Source organism: Sus scrofa, chromosome 13 (genome assembly GCF_000003025.6).
Source record: "Sus scrofa isolate TJ Tabasco breed Duroc chromosome 13, Sscrofa11.1, whole genome shotgun sequence".
NCBI lineage: Eukaryota > Metazoa > Chordata > Mammalia > Artiodactyla > Suidae > Sus > Sus scrofa.
In genome coordinates, this window is record NC_010455.5 from 96,869,373 (window position 1) to 96,890,617 (window position 21,245).

The 21,245-nt window shown below is 37.9% G+C and overlaps 1 protein-coding gene across 3 annotated transcripts in view; it reads left to right on the forward strand.

The window, feature by feature from the left end:
• Nucleotides 1-13,337, forward strand: part of LEKR1 (leucine, glutamate and lysine rich 1) — a 241,648-nt gene extending 228,311 nt beyond the window's left edge. For all 3 annotated transcript variants that reach the window (XM_021069706.1, XM_021069708.1, XM_021069707.1), the window contains one exon: nt 9,942-13,337. In XM_021069706.1, coding sequence (XP_020925365.1) covers nt 9,942-10,355 — 414 coding nt within the window. In that variant the 3' untranslated portion in view covers nt 10,356-13,337. The remainder of the gene's footprint in view (nt 1-9,941) is intronic.

The window sequence follows — 21,245 nt, forward strand, 5'->3', positions numbered from 1 at the left end:
TACTTCCCAGAACACAGACAACCGGGTTTATATATCAATATCCAGGAAATTGGAAGAGCCCTCTGTGGCCAAATGGGCTGGCTCAAAATAAAAGACCTTCGGCTACTTACAGTTGGGGTCTTCAAATGAAATTTTATGTCCATCGTCCAATCTACCCACTGAGTCACATACCAGTCAATAAGCCCTTATCTAAGCACACAGAGCTTCCAGTAACATTTTGGAAACTCATTTATTTTTCTTTTTAGGGCTGTACCTGCAGCATATGGAAGTTCCCAGGCTAGGGGTCAAATAGGAGCTGCAGCTGCCAGCCTATGCCACAGCCACAGCAATGCTGGATCCAAGCCAAATCTGCAACCTATGGCACAGTTTGAAGCAATGCCGGATCTTTAACGCACTGAACAGGGCCAGGGACCAAAACTGCATCCTCATGGATCCTAGTTGGATTCTTGAGCCACTGAGTCACAAAGGGAACTCCCTTGGAGACTCATTTTTTAACATGAGAAGCCAAGGATCTCCAGTCATTTGAAGAACACCTCTAATACGAAAGACGGAAGTCAGGATCAAACAAATAAGCAACCAAAAACTTACAGGAAATATACAAAACAACGGGGGAACAAACATGAGCTTCAAAAAAAAGCATAATTAATATTCTTAGAAAAGAGAAGATATTGTATCCATGAAACATGGACAGGAAGCTATAAAAAAGAACAGGAATGAGTATTAAAATATACGAACTGAAATAAAAACTTTAATATTTGGCTTAGATGATAAAGATGAAGTAATCTCCCAAAAAACAGAAGGAAAAGGTGAAGAGATAGAATAAAAGAAAATTAGAGGATAAAGTTAGAATATCCAATACCTCACTAGTAAGAGTTCTTAAAAGAGAGAACAGAGAAAATGGAAGGGATAAAACTATCCAGGGACTAATGCAAGAAGTTTTCTAAGTACTGAAGAGCATTTATGTATTGAAAGGCTGCATCCAGTATGATGGATGGCACCAAGCACACCAAAACACTTCATTGTGAAATTTCATTACCTTAAGGATAAACAGAAGTGCTTAAAAGCATCCAGGAAGAAAAGAGAGAGGGGGTCACTTAGAAAGGATAAGAAATCAAAATGACATCAGAATTCTTTACAATAGCAATAGAAACCAGAAGACAATGGCTTACAAATTCTAAAGGAAAATTATTTCCAACCAAGGATTCCATATCCTGTCAAATGAGCAATTAAGTACAAGTGTCAAATAAGGATATTTCCAGACATTAGTATTCTCAAAAATGATGCTTTGCTTGCAGCTTTTCTCAGGAAGCTGTTGGAGGATGTATGACACCACAATGAGGGGGTAAACTGAGAGAGGAAAGACAGGAATCAGGAAATAAAGATTCTGACCCAGGAGAGAGATGGAGGAGATCCCCAGGATAATGGGAAGAAATCTAAGGATTACAGCAGTGCAACAGATTTAGAGAACCAGGCTGGGTTCAGCAGAAGAATGGTTTTTGAAAGTTTGTCTCTGAGAAAAAAAAAAAAAAAGCAGGTAGATTACATGGAGTGCTTGAACATGTTGGGAGGATATTTACACTTCTGTGAGTGGGTTTGGTAAAAAATTAGTTATCAACATCTAGAAAACTAAGCAGATAAATAATGGGATAATAGGAGTTTCCTGGAGGCCTAGTAGTGAAGGATCCACTGCTGTGGCTTAGATTGCTGCTATGGCACAAGTTCGATCTCTGGCCTGAGAACTTCTGCATGCCATGGGTGCAGCAAAAAAAACTTAAAAAAATAATAATGGATAATAATAAACTCCAGAAGGAAACTGTGCAAGAAAGGAAATGTAATCATAGTATACTGCATGGCTAACATGTGCATAATATTTATATACTCTAATCATATAAAGTAGAATACAGATTTGACTAAAAAATTGTGATAGAAATTGGGAAGATTTTCCAATAAAATTGTGATAAAAATTTCTCCAGAGGAGCAGAAACATCTCCTAATGAGAAGAGAAACAATTGTTAAGAGTTGGAACAGGAAGCTAAATCCTCATCCTTCATTCTGTGAAATGGCAGATAACAATTTCAGAATTGAAACCATGACATAGCTGTGTAATGATATTATTTAGAAATATAGAGATAAATGTCACAAGATAAGCATGAAAAAATCTGAAAATGGTTGTTCCTAGGAGGCAGAACTTGAAAGTGTGGAGTGCTTGTTTTTATTATAATTTTATAGTAGTATTTTAATTTTTAGCCATGTGTAATGTATTACTTTAATTTTACATATGTATCATTTTTCTTATTCTTTTCCATTATGGTTTATCACAAGATATTGAATATAGTTCCCTATGCTATCCATAGGACCTTGTTGTTTATCCATCCTGTATGTAACAGTTTGCCTCTGCTAATCCCAAACTCCCAATCCTTTCTTCCCCATCCCCCTCTCCCTTTGGTAACCACAAGTCTGTTCTCTATGTCTGTGAGTCTGTCTCTGTTTTGCAGATACATTCATTTGTGTCATATTTTAGATTCCACATATAAATGATATCATATGACTTTCTCTTTCTGACTTACTTTGCTTAGTATGATAATCTCTAGGACCATCATATTCATGCAAATGGCATTATTTAATTCTTTTTAATGGCTAAGTATATTACTTTAACTTTTAAAAACAATTTCAAATAATGGAAAGAGTAAATTATAAAGAGGAACTGATATGGTGGTAGAGGAAAGGATAAAGGACAAGGTTGTAGAAGAAAAACAAGAAAAGTTATAAATAAAGCAAACAACAGAGTATGAACCTTAATGAGATATTTTTTAAGATTACAATAAATTAAAAAATTAAGACAGGAATTCCCATTGCGGCTCAGCGGGTTAACCTAACTAGTATCCATGAAGATACAGGTTCAATCCCCGGCCTCGCTCAGTGGGTTAAGGATCCAGCATTGCCACGAGCTGGATGCAGCTCAGATCTGGTGTTGCTGTGACTGTGGTGTAGGCCAATTCAACTCCTAGCCTGAGAACTTCCATATGCCACAAGTGTGGCTGTTAAAAAAAAAAGAAAATTAAGACAAAGCAAATTCTAGCTTAAACTTTAGTAACAGGTACCTGACAAACTTGAATTTATTTTTCAAGCCTAAACAAAAGGAAAGCTCCTCCATGAAACTACCAAATCCCAGAGACATGCTCAGGTATACATTTATGTGCCTAATGCAGTTGTTTATGCATTTAACGTGTGAATAGTTTTGTTTGTTTGTTTGTTTGTTTGGCCATGCCCATGGCATGCAGAAGTTCCTGTGCCTGGGATCAAACCCAAGCCACAGCAGTGACAATGCAGGATCCTTAGCCCACTGAGCTATCAGGCAACTCCAATAGTTGGTTTTTAATAGATGCTAAGAAGAAATATTAATTCAGGTAAAGGGATACCTTCTGATGGAAAGGTGCCATATTAGATGGGGTGGTCAGAGGACACTTGGAGGAGGTAATATTCAAACAGACCTGAAAGGAAGAAAAGAGAGTACAGGAAGTGTAAAAGCCCTGTTGCAAAGAACATCCTGAAAACCTTTGAGAAACCATAAGAAAGTCAACAAGTTGCTGGAGCTTACGGATCAAGGAGGAAGTGGTAGGAAGCAAGGTTGGAGGGACCAATTCATGTGGAATCTTTGTAGACAGCAAGGACTTTGGATTGTTTAAGTGTGATGGGAAGCTGCCTGGGAATTTTGAACAAGGGAGTGATATGATCTGACTTATTTTTAGAGGATAACCTTGACTGCTATATGGAAAATAGATTGAAGTTGGGGGTGGGGTGCAAAAATGAAAGCAGAGAGACCTATTACAAGGCCCTTGAAAAGGTTTAGAAAAGCACTGATGGTCATCATGGTAAAGGAGGTGACAAATGGCCAGATTAGGGATATGTTTTCAAGGCGGAGGTGACAGAAATTGTTGATGGACTGGATGATGTAAAAGAGTAAGAGGGTCAAGGATAAACTCCAAAGTTTGGGATCTCAACAACTGAGTGAGTGAAAGTAACATTTACTGAGATGGGAAACACTAGGAAAGGAAGACAATTGGGGAGGGATATCAAGAATTTGATCTGGGACATGTTATATTAATATTTCTGTTAGATATCCAAAAGGAGGTGTTGTGGAGTTCCTGTGGTGGCGCAGTGGTTAACGAATCCGACTAGGAACCATGAGGTTGCGGGTTCGGTCCCTGCCCTTGCCCAGTGGGTTAACGATCCGGCGTTGCCGTGAGCTGTGGTGTAGGTTGCAGACGCGGCTCGGATCCCGCGTTGCTGTGGCTCTGGCGTAGGCCGGTGGCTACAGCTCCGATTCAACCCCTAGCCTGGGAACCTCCATATGCCGCAGGAGCGGCCCAAGAAATAGCAAAAAGACAAAAAAAAAATTAAGGAAGAATTCTTCCCAAACTATTTAGAGTGGTTACCACTGAGGGATAGGAAGAAAAAGGCAGGGGTTCTACTTATAGCTTTTTTAAAATTTGGGGAATTGTGAATGAGTTTTACATTTTTTGGCATTTTTAATAGTTTCCAAATGTAAATTTTATTTTTTTAAAAAAGAAAACCTATTTATTTAGGAAAGTTTAATAATAAATCTGGCAATTATGGATTTATATAAACTCTCAGATTAAATTTTAGGAATACATACATTTGCAAATACAAATAGCTTTCCCACAAGAGAGAATTACCCAGTTTTAGGATATGCATTTACTGTATTTGTATGTTTATTTAATATGGAGAAAATGGCACACATTTCTCTGGTAGCTCCATTTATGAGAAACCAAAGTTAATAAATTAAAAAATGAGTAGTTCTCAGGAGTTCTCATTGTGTCTTAGCAGTAACAAATCCAGCTAGTATCCATGAGGACGAAGGTTCAATCCCTGGTCTCATTCAGTGGGTTAAGGATCCAGGGTTGCCTTGAGCTGTGGTGTAGGTCACAGACATGACTCCAATCTTGTGATGCTGTGGCATAGGCACTGCTGCTCAGATTCAACTTCCTAGCCTGGGAACTTCCAAATGCCCGGGGTTCGGCCCGAAAACAAGAAAAAGAGTAGTTCTCAGTTTGAGCCTAAAAAAGAGAACATCCAAGTCTCTTCCAAAGAGAAAAGGGTTAAATGAAGGTTCTCTAACCTCTAGCTCCACAGGGAACAGGGGAGGATGGAGTGGAGGGAGAGGAGCAGCTATTCCTAGGGTTGGTTGTCAGGGGGAGGAAGCTCACTCTGTAGGCCTCTAGAGGTGGAGAGGGAGACCCAGGCATGACTGTCACTCACATGTTGGAGAATCAGCCCTGATAAGAGTATGGATACCAGAAATTTGATAGAATGAGGAAAAAAAATTAGAAATTGGTTTTGTTTTATTTAATTAACACCAAATCTTGGCTAAAGTTAGCTTACTGACTTAGAAAGTAAATCCTGAGCACTGTCTTCATAGGCTCTTCCTCTCCATTCTGAAAACCTGTTCTTGAAGCCTGTTAGCCCAAGGGATGATTGCCTTCCATTTCTACTTTTGATTTGTCTGCATAGTTATTTCACAGTGTCCATTATATGTGCAAGCATAGAAATATAGTTTTAAGAATAACGTGCCTGACACCCATTTTACTTCTTTCCTGGAAATTTATTCAGATTCTCCTTCCTGCCTCACCAAAGGGCCATTTCAACTGTTTTCCTGCAGTGTTTTGGGCTGATCAGATTAGTTGAACAGAAGCCTTAAATGGAAGTTTGGGCATGCCCTTTGCTAACTCCTACTCATCTTTCTGGTTTCCACACCTTTTCCACAAAGTTTCTTTTCACCTCAGCTCCCCACCCACTTGCCCAGCCACCCACTCACCCTGGATTAGATCTGGTTTGGGTTGGTGGAAACTGTAATCTGATCATTCCATGACTGGTTCGGCCTCACTGGGTATAAAGCATGAACAAAGACACCCACCTGTGCTGCCTCTTCCCTGAAGATTTGCTTTCCTGGCATGTTCCCCCCAAATTATGCCAAATACATCTGACTGCCATCACAAATGGAATTCTCACCTTCAGAATGATCAAGTTACCGAGCAAAACATTTTCTTGCTTCTTCCACTGTATTTGGAATTGAACGCAATCCAGTTGTCTCTAAGCATAAAAATGAAAACAAACATAAAAATAAACTACTCTTACATTGCAGGGTGAAGGAAATTGGCCATTTTTTAATATTGGAAATTTCAAACAGATGGTGAGCTAAGTTATATTTTCATTTTGACATTTACTTGCCCAGTGGGAGTGCAATTAAGCCATATTTTATGTCCATTCAAAGTGGCCTTCATCTGAAAATGTTGTAGACATAACTATAGATAAAGCTTTCCACCAATCAGCAGAGGTTGACAACCCAGTAATGCTAGCTCGGCCTCTCCTAGACCACCCTAACCAAGGGGCACTCAGGATAGAACCCTCCCCCATGAAAACTTTGGCCTCCTATCCTCCCCTGCCTCCCATCTCACCCCACTCAGGGCTACTTTCCACAGAGCTGGTAAAAGGATCTTCCTTTATTGCAGACATGACCATGCCAGTCTCCTGCGTGAAATGAACCTTTCAGTGATTCCATATTGCCCTCAGAATTAAGTTAAAACTCTAAAGGTAGCATGTTATCTAAGTCATCCTTGATCTGACCCTGCTTACTCCTCCCATTCTGTGCTCTGCCCTTGAGTCATAGGAAGCCACATGTCATCCCAAGATGTGACTCTACCTCTCTCAATGCCAGGCGTTTGCACTCACTGCCCACTCTGCCTGGAAAAACCCATAGCCTTGATTCACCTGACTCATGCCTCCCTTTCCATTTTGACTTACAGTTTGGTTGCAATCCAGTGATAACGCTATTTTACCATGCTAAAATATGGCCAAAGAGATGTTTACTTAAAACATTGAGAACGCTATGGCTTCACTGATTATTCTGTTTTTTGCCCATGATTTTCAATCTTGCCAAACATATTCCATCATACACATTTTTCCGTTGTTCAACAAAACATATTAAAGTTCTGTAGCAACACAACTTTCCAAAAAGATAACCCCCAAAGACAAGCATTTTGCCTAAATTGTCGAAAACAATCCAACCCCAAGTAAATGATTCTTTTCACATATGATGGAATTTTCCACGAACATGTCTAACTCTGGCCACATCCACGTGTGCTCTTCTCATGCTCTGTCACATACACTCCACCTCTGAAATAGCAAACCCCTAAACTAGATATGTTCTAGTTCCATTTTTTTACTCTATGATTTAATAAATTTTAACATCTGAACTGCATATAGTACAAAACTGAATTATAATTCAAATTTTAAAGGAGGTGGTAATGGTGGCAAATGATATACAGACATCGTGGGATTGATCTGAGATTTCATAGTGTTCATGACAGACAAAAATAGAAGTCCTATCTTTGGATCCCATTTTTAGTTTATAAGTTCTCCTGGCTTGTGAAATAACAGAAGAGAATTTGTCCTTTGTTCTGGAAGTTAATGGCCTTGAAGAAGGATGAGTTCCAGAGCGGTGGGCCCCAGACCAAGATGGTCAGAAGCCCTTCCAAAATTCAGTCTGGAGTTGGCGGGGTTCTTTGCTCCCACTGTACTTGTTATAGGGACATCTTTGGGTTCACTCCACTTTTTCATTTCCTCCTTTAGTGGAGTATCATTTGCCTGAAATAGCTTTTAAGTGACTTGCTTTATGGATGTTTTCCATAAGCACTACTCCTTTCCTTTGAGACTTGAATTTAATTTTAGTAAATGGATTGAATTTTATTTTTCTTCTAATGAGAGCCCTTGTCATCACATCACCCATCACTTTATCCTTCCATATTGGTGCACCTATTATTCATGTCACCCATTTATTGGCCTCATTGTTAACTGCTATAATTTTTTTTAGTTTATATATTCAAATAAAATTAACTTTCCCACAGCTTTCTTAATCAAGAGAATTTTTATACTAATTTATTGAAAGCTTCTTAAATCTGATCACTTCAATATATTTTGTCTGCTTACTCTACTAGACAGGGAACAAAATACATTGACGGTTTTTCCTTTGAAAGGAAGGTTTAGGTTAGGTTTTAAAAAGTTGGGCAAAACAAGATGTGATGTCTTACTGCTTTTTATTGCTTCAATGTTCTGGAACAAAATGGTGCCTGTATGTTTGCTATAATTAATTAGACCATTAATTTAGGCATAGGCATCTGGAGCCTGGGGGAGGCAGGGGCCCTATCACCTCAAAGCTGGGTTACTCTTAGCAAGTTAGATAACCAGCCTGATCTTCAGTGTCTGTCTGTGTCAAATATAGTGGTTGGGAGCAGGAAAGGAGATGACACCTAATGAAGCACTTTATTAATCTCTCTTGCTCTCCCTCTCCTGCCTTTTCAACAAGTATTTTGGGAAGAATTAAAGAGAACCAAATGATAAAGCCACAAACACCATCCTTAGTCTCCTGTTGCTCCAAAAAAAAAAAAAAATCACCTGGAAGCACATAATTAACCCCCATCATTTTTTAAAACTATGTGGACATATGGATCATATATGTAACTGATGAAGCTTTGTTTGTCCCAGACATACCAGTGATTTTATAGAATATTAGTGGGCAACTGTTACTCTGGAATTGCTCCATATTCTTCAATTTTGATTTCCAAATTTGGAATTGAATGGAGGTCTGACTATAATTGCAAAAAACTCAAATACAGGAAGATGCTACTTTCCCTGATGCTTTGTTATTTAGTTCCACCGACATCAGATTAATCAGTAAGCCCTTAGGAGGACACTCTCCACTGAGGGTCAGACTTGGGAATGCCTTGGCTTCTTTTATAAACAGGCTAACCTAATGAAAGTTCGTTTTCTAATTGAAGAATCCTGTAGCACAATCACTTAATGGTTACTTATTTGGGTACCATTTTGAATTGTTTACTTTTCAATCTCTTTTTTGACATCACATGAACATGAATGTCAGGACACTAGGGAGATCCAAGACCTAATTCTTACCATGGGGCTTGAAGTAATTTTGATGAACTCCATATATGAAAGATGGCTATCACTCTTCAACTAGAAATATAGGGTCTCATCAGTTGAAGGAGTCATAATGATCTGTAGTCCAGTCACACATTTGAAGCTTAAATTTGCTCCGGTACTTTCCAGTCAAGTGAGAGTCAACCCTTCAGAGTATCCTTGGACAGCCCGAGCTATTAAAAAATTCTTAATTCCCCCAACTGCCACCCTTGGCTCCAACTTCTGTTGGGGACATAAAAAGCAGCTTTGCTCAAACTTACGATGCTGCAAACTTCTTGAGGGTGGAAACAATATCCACTACAGCTTCTAATAACTTGATACATGATTTGCTGAATGGAGTTCAAAGCAGATGTTCTTTATTTTGACATATAGAAGAGCAGGTAATCAGTATATTTAAGTTCTACTGAGAAAACATCATATAAAATAACTGATTTTATTATATAAATGCTAGAGCTGGTATATTTTATTCTTTCAATTTTCTAATTTGAGCAATTTTTATCTGTTTTATATATTGCAATTTCCCTTCAATATAAAATCACATACTTAATGACATTACAGTTATTAACAACTAGATGTCACATGTGCAGGACAGACTGTTTCAGATACAAAGCATAGAGAAGTTGAAACACCACTGAAGTAGGCATTAGACTTTCTGGGTCCAGCACCCCCCGCCCCATCTGAGTGACCCTGGCTTTTGGTTCCTCTTCTGCAAACTAGGAGGGCTGAACCAAATGTTCTCTTAAAGTTCTTTCCATATTCACAAATGATTTGCATTTTTGACTTGTTTGTCTCTGTGGTAGAATGTCCACAAACACAGTCAAGGTACACAGACGTCCGAATCAGTTCTCAGTGTATATTGCCAATAACCACCCATATGTACACTGTTTAAAGTTAGGGCTGACTTTTTTTTTTCCTTTTTCTCATTTCAGAACACTTTTCTTCAGGAAACAGTGCGTAGAGAGTGTGAAGAACGCTTTGAACTGACGGAAGCTTTGAGTCAAGCCAGAGAACAGCTCCTGGAGCTCAAGAAGCTGGGCTCACGTTTACCGCTGTCAACATGCTCCCTCAGCCAGGGCAGCCTAACCTCCTCTGCTGCGGCCAGCAGCAGTCAGGGAGAGAGAAGGCCTGCAAGACTGAACTCAGAAAAGGGAATCAAAATCCCCAGCCTGCACGCAGTGTCAAAACCCACCACTTCCCCAGCCTCAGCTCAGCCCATCAGGGTCAGCAGCTCAGGTCTACCCACACTCCCCCAGCCACACCCTCCCCGGGGTGGACCATCTTCAGTTAGCGAGACCAGGCAGAGACTGGCTGCCATCCTGCAGAGGAGACTGAGTCAGCAGTGACAGATCCAAAGTGAGGAGCAGGCTGCCTGTCTTTCCCAGAGTGCCAGAGACACACTGTAACTAAGGATGCCAGAAATCAAATTATTATCCAGATTAAGGATGCATATTTACAAATATTTTTAACAAAACAATTGGAAAAGCTAGAAAATTGTGAAGCAACATTTTCCAAGAGGGCTGTGAAACTGCAACACATGATGAAGCTGTTGGTATTCCAGAGGGCCCATTTCTATATTTATGGATTGTGTGTTTAGGTGTACTCTATGAATATGCCCTTTTAGAGATGATAGGGAAAGAAATTTCACCCATAGCATCTTTTTTTATTTTTTGCACCATTACAAGCACATATATTTACAACAACAACAACAACCAAAAATAGACCATATTGGTTTTGTTGATGTTTGTTCATTTGTTTGTTGAGCTGAATAGGTTAAATAGATGTAATTAGTATTCCAAATAGAAAACGAAAGTATTTTAGTCCCTAATTTGGTAATTTTCAGAATGCTTATTAGTTCAAATATTCACAGAGTTCATCATTATCATCAAAAGTTTATCTTTTCACCTCACAATCTAATTGGTTAATCTAATTTCTTTTTAAGCTAGGTCAGAAGTAATGATAGGTTACCTTCAGAAAGACAGTCCGGGGACCCTCTAGAAAAAGGGACAGCAACTCCAATTCAAGGTAAAGGTGATTTATTCCTCAAACTATAGAGACTATTTTAGAAAACAAAGAGCTTAGCCATGAAAATATTACTTGGTAGAGATTTTTTTGAATGCTTTTTGATACTCCAGGTCAGGTTTTGGTTTGAACTGGTATTCTGGAGCCATTTTGTAGAGGACTAATTCAGACAGTTTAGTAGAGGCACATAGTGCTAATTTGGTATTCAAATTTTATTACCTCTGAAAATGCACATCTGGTTAACATATTTTCTATTTTCAGAGTGAAAAATTAAAACCAGAAACCAGGCCAGCTCTTTTATTTAAAGCTTTGGGCTCTTCCTGTTTCTTAAAACACCACTCTTTACCTTACGCTAGTGATTGTCTATCCTTTTCTCCATCTAATAGAAGTGTTATTTTTCTTCCATGACTGACTTTATTCAAATCCTTCACTGGCTGCATCATGGACATCCAGGCTTCTTACTCCAGATTAGAATAATACTAACACATGTGAAATACGGCACATAAAATTCTCTGCTATTTGGCTGCCATTTTGATGAGAAAATCTAAAGGTACTTGGAATCCCTCCCATGTGCAAAAGAAGTAAAGTTACTAAACAAAATCAAGTTTATCTCCAATCTTTCAAAGGACTGATCTAATCTACCAACAGGGTGGTTTTAACCCCCCAAAATTCAGCTAATTTCCCTAACCAGTTTAAGTGTGCATATCTTGTGGAAAGGCTTAGAATGCTTACTTTTGTTTTACAGAGATTGGCGGATCTTATAATGGCATTTGACAAGAGAACATAAAGTCATATAATGGTGGTGCTAGAATGGACTTTAGAGGTACCCCAACAATCTATTTCTTTTTTTTTCTTTTTTTTTTTTTTTTTTTTTTTTTTTGCCATTTTATTTGTGTCTTATTGACGCCTGGATGCCCAGGACCTGAGCACACGCTCCCACAGCGTACAGTCACTCCTTCCACAACTGCTGATTGGCTTTCAGGTTCCCTTCCTACTTGTTGAACTGTCCGTGCAAGGCCTATGTTTTCTTGGACCACAGCCCCAGGGGCTTGTACTTCTTGCTGTTGTAGGATGTCCTGAGGTTCTTTCTGAGTCAGGTTAATGACGGTGAGAATGTGGGTGATGGATTTGCTAACCACTCTGACCCTGGAGAGTTTGGAAGCTGACCTGCCTGTCACTTTAGCACATGCAGCTGAGACAGCGCCACCTTCAGGTCCTCCCATTGTTTCAGCAGCTCGTCCTTCTTGCTGCCAAGATCTCCACCTCCGTTCTTAGCCATGGCTGTACAAGCTGCGGCCTCCTCCTCCTTGGAGGGAAAGTGCAACAGTCTTTTTACAAATAAGGAATAGATGACCAAAGAAGTCTGACTTTGCTAAGGTGGTACACCTAGTAGTGACCAAGCTAGGACAAGAACCACTGTTACCTGACCACTGTTACTCTTTCCATCTCACTTTTGCACTCACCAGATCCCCAAACCTCCATCATGACTTTGTCAGAAGCACCTACAGTAATATTTTCTCTAAAAAATGGGCTCAATTTTTAAACTTTATATAAAAAGGAGATTTGACCTAAGGAAGTATAGTTATAAAGTGATGGGTTTAATATTCTGTTTTCATATATCTATTAAAATACAAAATACTGTTGGTATAGCCCCTAAAATCATCTTGTATAATGCCAACAGTACTCATGACACTCTGGAGACCCCGTCACTAGACCTCGATGTTTTTCGATCCAGTGTTTGCATGTTCAGATGACAAATGCACGTGACATAAGATGGATAGCAAAAGCTTTAGTAAAAGCCTAAGAGAATGTTGGGGCAGCAGATGCTACAACATTTTATACATGCCTTAACATAATCCTGCAATTTCATCTATCTCTTCAGGAGCTGTGGATATACATTTTTGTCTCAATGATTAATATATTTAAATTTTTAAAGAAAGTCACCCATAACCTTTTCTAAGGTGATGTGAAAGCCATCAGTGCAAAACCTGGTCTCTCGATAAACCCTTGCTTAAAATGAGTAATTCTATAAATTATCACTCTAAGAATAGAATCATGATCTACAGTGAGACTGTGTTGTATTCCACAAGTATGTCGGAGAGATATTTCCATGGATAAACAGAGAATCAATATTTACATTTAGCTCAGCCTAGAGCACTTGAAGCAGTCTAAGCTGTGTGCTTATATCTTTTGAAGAAAGACACTTGAAGAAAAGAGAATAGAATTAAAGTAGGTAACCTGAGGGTTAAGAATGCATTCAAACTTTCCTTGGTTTTCCCACTGATAAACGAACTCCTGGCATGAAACAGTATCAGGAATTTTAAGAAAGTAGTGAATATTATGGCAAAATAGGGTTTGCAAAGGCATGTAATGGATATTAAATCTAATGGTTTTAACTTTTCTTTAGACATATGTTTTCCATGACCTCAGTGGAAGGATTTATAAGTGTCAAAATAAAAGAATATTGGAGAAATAATCCCTAAAAAAGTATAAACCTATTTTTTTTCTTAAACTTGGATTGGGTGCACGTGTCTCTTTTAAGTAGAGTTTTGTCCGGGTAGATGCCCAAGAGTGGGATTATGGGGTCATATGGAAGTTCTATGTATAGATTTCTAAGGTGTCTCCAAACTGTTCTCCATAGTGGCTGTACCAGTTTACATTCCCACCAGCAGTGCAGGAGGGTTCCCTTTTCTCCACAGCCCCTCCAGCACTTGTTATTTGTGGATTTATTAATGATGGCCATTCTGACTGGTGTGAGGTGATATCTCATGGTAGTTTTGATATGCATTTCTCTTATAATCAGCGATGTTGAGCATTTTTTCATGTGTTTGTTGGCCATCTGTATATCTTCTTTGGAGAAATGTCTATTCAGGTCTTTTGCCCATGTTTCCATTGATTGATGGGTTTTTTGCTGTTGGGTTGTATAAAAAAAAAAACTTGGATTGGTAGACAAAGATGGGAGAATTCTTCTATAGTTAATAGATTTTTAAACCAATTTTTTTAGAGTTTATTGAATTAAATTACTACATAGTGAGACAGAGCTACTTAAAGGTTATATTTTCTGGAATAGAATCGACTGGAAGAGACATTAATATTGAAAATTATGTAAGACAGATCTTTTAATGTTCTATTAGTCTAAAAATTTTTGTAATACAAATTATAGTTAATTTCTCTTTGATTATACAATAAGTTTTCTCAAGCTTTATCTTTTAAAGTTCTTAACAGTTATTACAATATTGCCCTAGTAGACCAACCTAGTATCCTAAAAGGATTAACACACTGCAGCTGAAAATTCCTAACCATCATGTTGAATGTTATGAAGCATAGGAAATCAATTTGGTATGTGCCCAAAGTTCACAAATCCTATACTAATTAAGAATTTTTTATTTTCATGTTTTAATAAAACAATTAATATACACTGTACCTTGCACAGGACACCTTTATTGGTCCCCAAACCGTGGTAGACAATAATGGGATTATTCCTAAGGTGGTGTCTATGATATCTTTGGGAAGAAATTCTACTTTTCCTTTTGAAAGTAGTAACCCTTTGTAGTAATTGTGAAGCTAATGTAATTGTGTTGCATCTTTAGAATCTGAAATATAAGTTATATCAACTTTTTATGTTATGAATTAACAAATAAAATGTTTTCATAATACAGTAGTTAAATCTGAAACACACTTATCCTGCGACAATGTTTACCATGATCCAGAAAGTCAAACGTTTTTCTCTCTTTTCTAGTGTTTATATAGTATAGTGCTTTATATCCATCAAGTGAGTAAAAAATGTACTAAAAGTCCCTTACCCACCAAATATATAGATAAGAGAATACTAGGCCACTAAATAATTTTCCCAAAATAAACACTAGATAAGACTAATGAATAATTTTAAATTTCTGCAGTGTCTGAGCATCTTGACCTGTAGATTAATGCTTAAGCTATATTATATATTCACTCACTTCTTCAACAGATGTGGAGAATTTAAAAGGCACTTATAGACTACAAAGATAATTAAGATGTATTTATAGATGTCCAAGAATTTTGTAATAGAGGGCAGCAAGAAAGCACATGCAAAAGTTATAGAGCAGCAGGTGTTGAGAAGAGAACCAAAGCAAAGTGTAACTGGAGTTCCCTTGTGACTCAGAGGGTTAAGGATCTAGCATTGTCTCTGTGGTGGTTCAGGTCACTAATGTGGCTTGGTTTCAATCCCTGGCCTGGAAATTTACACAGGCCTTGGGCACAGCCAAAAAAAAAAAAAAAAAAAAAAAAGAATTGAAGTTACCATTGATCTTGAAGAATGGATTAGGGTTTTATAGACGAAGGTATACCAGGTAGAGGAAATGAATAAACAAAGTCATAGATATGTAGGAAATACTTGGTGAAGGGAAACAGTGGGGACCTGAAAAAGACAGGTTGACCCCAGAACATGAAGGTGTTGAATGAAAACCCATAACAGGATTTTGACTAGAAGTAGCATGTATTTTATTGAAATTTGGGAACATTGCTCTGGAAGGGCTGTATTGGAATAATTACAGAGCAGAAATGTTGAAGGTGGAACACCAAGTTGGTACATTAGTAAAGTGGTCCAGACTAGAGCTAATGAAGTTCTGAGTACAAATGTTGATAATGGGAATAAACAGGAAGAGGCTGACTCAAACTATGTTCAGAGAAGGGAAAGAATTTGTTCCCTGTCAAATGCCCTTTGAAACCATTACCAGCCATTGCCGCCCAGCAGGGGTGCAGTGTATGAGATTGGCTCCAATTAAAGGATCACCCTTTATTAAAATATGTAATATTATAACTTCTCTGAAAACTGTGAAATAATAGGAAGTACATTTTCATTTGGGGAACAGATAACTGACTCACAGATTCGGTATTCATAAGAATTCTCCTTAAAGCAAAATACAAATCTGAATACTGTTCTCAAAGTTATAAGGGAAGAATGTGGAAATTGACACTAAAAAGTAGCTATCATCTTGGCTCAAAGAATGCAAAGCACATTTCAGTGGTGACCTTTGGGAGTGATACAATGCAATAAAACTTTCTGATTTTTGCTAACCATTTATGGGGGGAAATACAGAGGATAGAAGCCAAAATAAAAAATAAGGATTATCTTAAAATCCTTAAATTTTAGGTCTGAAAGGGACCTGACACATCACCTGGTCCAGACCTGTAATTTTACAGAAGGAGATAATTCCCTTAGAGTTTGAATAATTTTCTATTTATACAGCTACTTAACAGCCACCTTGATGAGACAGCCTGCAACTCCATTTCTTTGCCACACATCTCACTTCTAGATTGGAAGAAGCATATCAGTGCTAGAAATTGGAGGGCCACAAGGGAACTCCACTAACACTTTGCTTTGGTTCTCTTCTCAACACCTGCTGCCCTATAACTTTTGCATATGCTGCTCAAAGTTCTCCAGCAGAATCAGTGTCTCCTGGGAGCTCGTTTAGAAATCATAATATCAGGCCTCACACCCAAACACACTGAATGAAATCTGATTTTAATGAGAGCCTCAGGTGGTTTGTATATACCATAAAGTATGAGAATCAACTGCTTACAGTGGTGCCATAGGCCCCTGCCTATTCCACCTCTAAGAGCTATGTGTTAGTTTTGGACAAAAATGGCCTTGCCATAGTCACTTCCATTCTGCCTAATCTGAGACCTCTGCCACCCCTACCCTGTTGATCCATTCACCACCTCAGCTCCCAGTGCACTCAAATTCTGCTTCTTTGCGTATTGATTATGACTTTGTAACTCTCCAGAAAAACTAGTGAATTAAAGGAAACCAATATTTAGCCAATATTCATAAATATCATCATCACTCAAGTTTCTGAGCCTACAAAGAACTGGAGATTTATTATTTTTAAAAAAAATCCAATAGAAATACTTTCATTTTGATTGACAAGTTGTGGAATAACCTTAAATTTTAATCTCATTACGATATATATATAGATATCTGATTTCCAAAAGAAAATTTGGCAATGCTGCTTGTCTTTTTTGGCGGGTGGGGGCGGGGGGAAATGCTTGTGGCATGTGGAAGTTCCCAGGCCAGGGATCGAAACTGCACCACAGCAACAATCCAAGCTGCTGCAGTGACAATGCCAGATCCTTAACCTGCTACACCACAGAAGAACTCCCTGGTTGTCTTTTGAGGCTTGTGAAACATAGAATACTTAGATAACTTATTAAAATAATAAAGGAATTATTAAAATATCATTATTCATCCTGAAAGTATTATCAATTAAATATAAAACAGTACTTGCAGCATTGCACCAAGATCAATTTATTTTAAAGGTAGAACTAACAGTGACTGAAAAAGTTTGATTCAGATTCTCAATGTCAAAATCTGTATTTAACACAATAAGGCAGTATATTCACTTGCCTGTGAGCAATGGGTCAGCTCATCTCATTATACCACATGGCAACACATTCTTTCACCTTTTTGAATTCAAAAGATAGTGAAAGGGATTGACTTCATTTGTGACTGCTGATATTTAATGGTTATTTATTATTACTATCAATTTTCATAAATACTAATAATTCAAACCCAAGAATTAGACAGACAATTTACAGTATTGAAGCTGTTTTATTTTATTTTATTTTTGCTTTTTTAGGGCTGCACCTGTGGCATGTGGGAGTTCTCAGGCTAGCAGTCAAATTGGAGCTACAGCCGTTGGCCTACACCACCACTACATCAACGCCAGATCCGAGCTGCATCTGCAGCCTGAACCACATCTAATGACAATACCAGATCCTCAACCTACTGAGGGAGGCCAGAGATCAAACCGCATCCTCAAGAATCCTACAGGTTCGTTAACCAGGGAACTCCTAAAGCATTTTAAGTAGAGGCTTTCATGTGATTTAACACTGGAAATATATTTGTTTTCTGAAAAAAATCTGAACATCTGACTTTGTGTTGGGCACCACAGAAAGATATATCCACCATTTTCCCAAGTTGGCTTGATGGAGTCTAACATATTAATCTGAAGAGACACTCTGCGTTTTTAAAGTGAATGAGTTCTATCATTGTAATTTGCTATCTGGACCTTAAATTTCTAGAGTATAAAGGCTACTGCCAAGATTCAAGTGACTACTTCTTGTATTTAAAGCAAAATTTCCTAAAACCCAGGGCAGCCAAGTTTCCATTCTCTGTTACTAGACTTTTTAAATGATTGAGGTTTAAGCTGGGATCTCATAGGATCTCAAAAATAGAATCTTTTTATTCTTCCGGTGGGGCATGCAGTATTCCGTATAGAACTGAGGTTAATGAGAAGAGGTGAGGTTAGGGAGAAAAGAATCTACTACTTCATATAATAGCAGTGATAAGGTAAGGACTTAATCCTCATGTTTCCTCTGGTATTGCTAGTCAATATTCTTGCCAACATACCCTGAAAAAAAATGTTTTAGACTATTTTTTTAGGTTGACATCTAAGACATTTTATCATAAATTTATGAATTTAGATAGTTGTAACGGACATTGTAATGATAACCAGTGTATTTTAAATACGGACATTTAAAAATAAAACTGTTATTTTAATATACTTTTATAACTACAAACCTTCAATTGATACCCTGCCATATTAAATTACTATGGAAATATGTGCATAACTTTACAAGATTCTTTTGGGTTGAGTTGTTACTACAGTTATTCATATACTACTATTAAAAACAACAATACATATAAATTTTGACAAGTAATTATTAAGTATAAAAATTAAGTTTTGTTGACAATACACAGTTTTGTTTGTTTGTTTTTGCTGCACGTGCAGCATGTGGAAGTTACCAGTCCAGGGATCAAACCTGAGCTCCAGCAGCGACCTGAGCCACAGCAGTGACAATGCCAGATCCTTAATCCACTATACAATAAAGGAACTCCAACAAAGCATTTGCATTTCTTGATTAAATGAATTAATATCTAATATTTCCTTTTACATTTAATAAAAAGAAGGTAGATACAGTAAAAAATAAATAATTGGTCTGTACATAAGATCTTATATACCTGCTATTATTAGGAGATATAAAATATTAAATATTTTAAGATGAAATAAGATGAGCATTTGGAATTCCCATTGTAGCTCAGTGGTAATGAACCCCACTAGTATCCATGAGGATATGGGTTTGATCTCTGGCCTTGATCTGTGGGTTAAGGGATCTGGAGTTGCTATGGCTATGGTGTAGGCTGGCAGCTGCATCTCCAATTCAGCCCAGCCTGGGAATTTCTGTATGCTGCAGGTGCGGGCCTAAAATATGAGGATTTTACTGTATTATAATAAACATTTCAATAGTATCTGATACAAATTGTTTTAACTACTTCATTGAATAATAAGTGCTAAGTGGAAAGATTTCCTAGAACTTATATCTCTATCTCAAAAATTTCAACAGCCTAAAAAACATTCTAAGTCCATTTTAAAAAATTAGTGACAGGAGTTCCCTTCGTGGCTCAGTGGAAACGAATCTGACTACTATCCACGAGGATGTAGGTTCGATTCCTGGCTTCGCTCAGTGGGTTATGGATCCAGCGTTGCTGTGAGCTTTAGTGTAAGTCGAAGACGTGGCTTGGATCTCACGTTGCAGTGGCTATGATGTAGGCCGGCAGCTACAGCTGATTAGACCCCCCAGCCTGGGAACGTCCAAGTGCCACAGGTGCAGCTCTAAAAGGACAAAAAATAAAATAAAAGAATTAGTGACACTAACCCACACTGCTTTACTATTTAAATTTTTGTTTCTTTCCAGCTAAGAATGTGTTCTGGGGATAAATATCAAGAACTGAAAAAAGCTGCTTATACTTTTTGTTCTTCTTCATGCAAATGACTTTTTATACTTTTTTTTAATTGAAGTTTAGGTGATTTACAATGTTGTGTTCATTTCAGGTGTACTGAACAGTGATTTAGTTATACATATATATATCTATCTTTTTAGATTCTTTTCCCTTATAGATTATTGCAAAATATTGAGTATAGTTCCCTGTGCTATATAGTACGTCCTTATTGGTTATCTATTTTACATATAGTAATGTGTATGTGTTAATCCCGAACTCCTAATTTATCCCTTCGCCCCCTTCCACTTTGGTAACCATAAGTTTGTCTTCTATGTCTGTGGGTCTATTTCTGTTTTGTATATATGCTCATTCATTTCATTTTCTTAGATTCAACATATAAGTGATGTCCATGTGATATTTGTTTTTCTCTGTCTGGCTTACATTCACTTAGTTTGATAATCCCTATACCCATCTATGTTGCTGCGAATGGCATTATTTCATTCTTTTTTTATGGCTGAGTAATATTCCATTGTATATATGTACCACATCTTCTTTATTTATTCCTCTGTTGATGGACATTTAGGTTGCTTCCATGTCTTGGCTATTGTGAATTGTCTTCAGTGAACATTGGGGTGCATGTATCTTTCCAAGTTATGATTTTCTCCAGATATATGCCCAGGATTGCTGGATCATGTGGTAGTTCTATTTCTAGGTTTTTAAGGAATCTTGATACTGTTCTCTCTAGTAGCTGTACCAGTTTATTTCCAGAAACAGTGTAGGAGGGTTCCTTTTTCTTTATACCAAGAGCTGTTTATATTTAAAGGCATTGCAAGAGGAGGCATTTTCAACCTTTGTTACTAGTGTTATTTTTGCCTTGCTTTCATGAAACTGTCCCCCAAATGCACTATTTGACAAAGCTAGAATGTAAAAGAAGAGACCCATTAGTCCAAAGTTGTCTAACTCACATCCCTCACATCCCTGCAATCTACCTTGTATGTAAATTCAGAAAATTCCAGCCTGAACAGTATAACATTTTACTTCAACAAGAATATTTATAAGTCAGGGAAATAAAGGAAGCCCTAGATGATCAACCCCTTGGAATATCCTGGTGCACATACTCCATGTTAAAGGCTACTGTTCTAACTTAGCAAGTCAAGCCAACCAGAATCCTGTTGGCACTGAAGCATTAGACCGTCTGGGCATAATTGAGTAGAGGTCAGAACCTCAGGTCAGAAGGTTGTTCTCCCAGACCTCAGATCCAAGACAGAGGCTACGCTCCCTTCCCTAGGCCTGAGTCCACCCTGGAGTGCAGAGTGTCAAGGAGAGGACCTGAGAGCCACCTCCTGCATCCTCTGACCATTAGCCCAGATCACAGAAGAGGAAATTTCTAAGTGCAGCATCACTGGGGTCGCTGTGATTCTCTAAGACTGTATCCCTTTGGAACTCTAATATA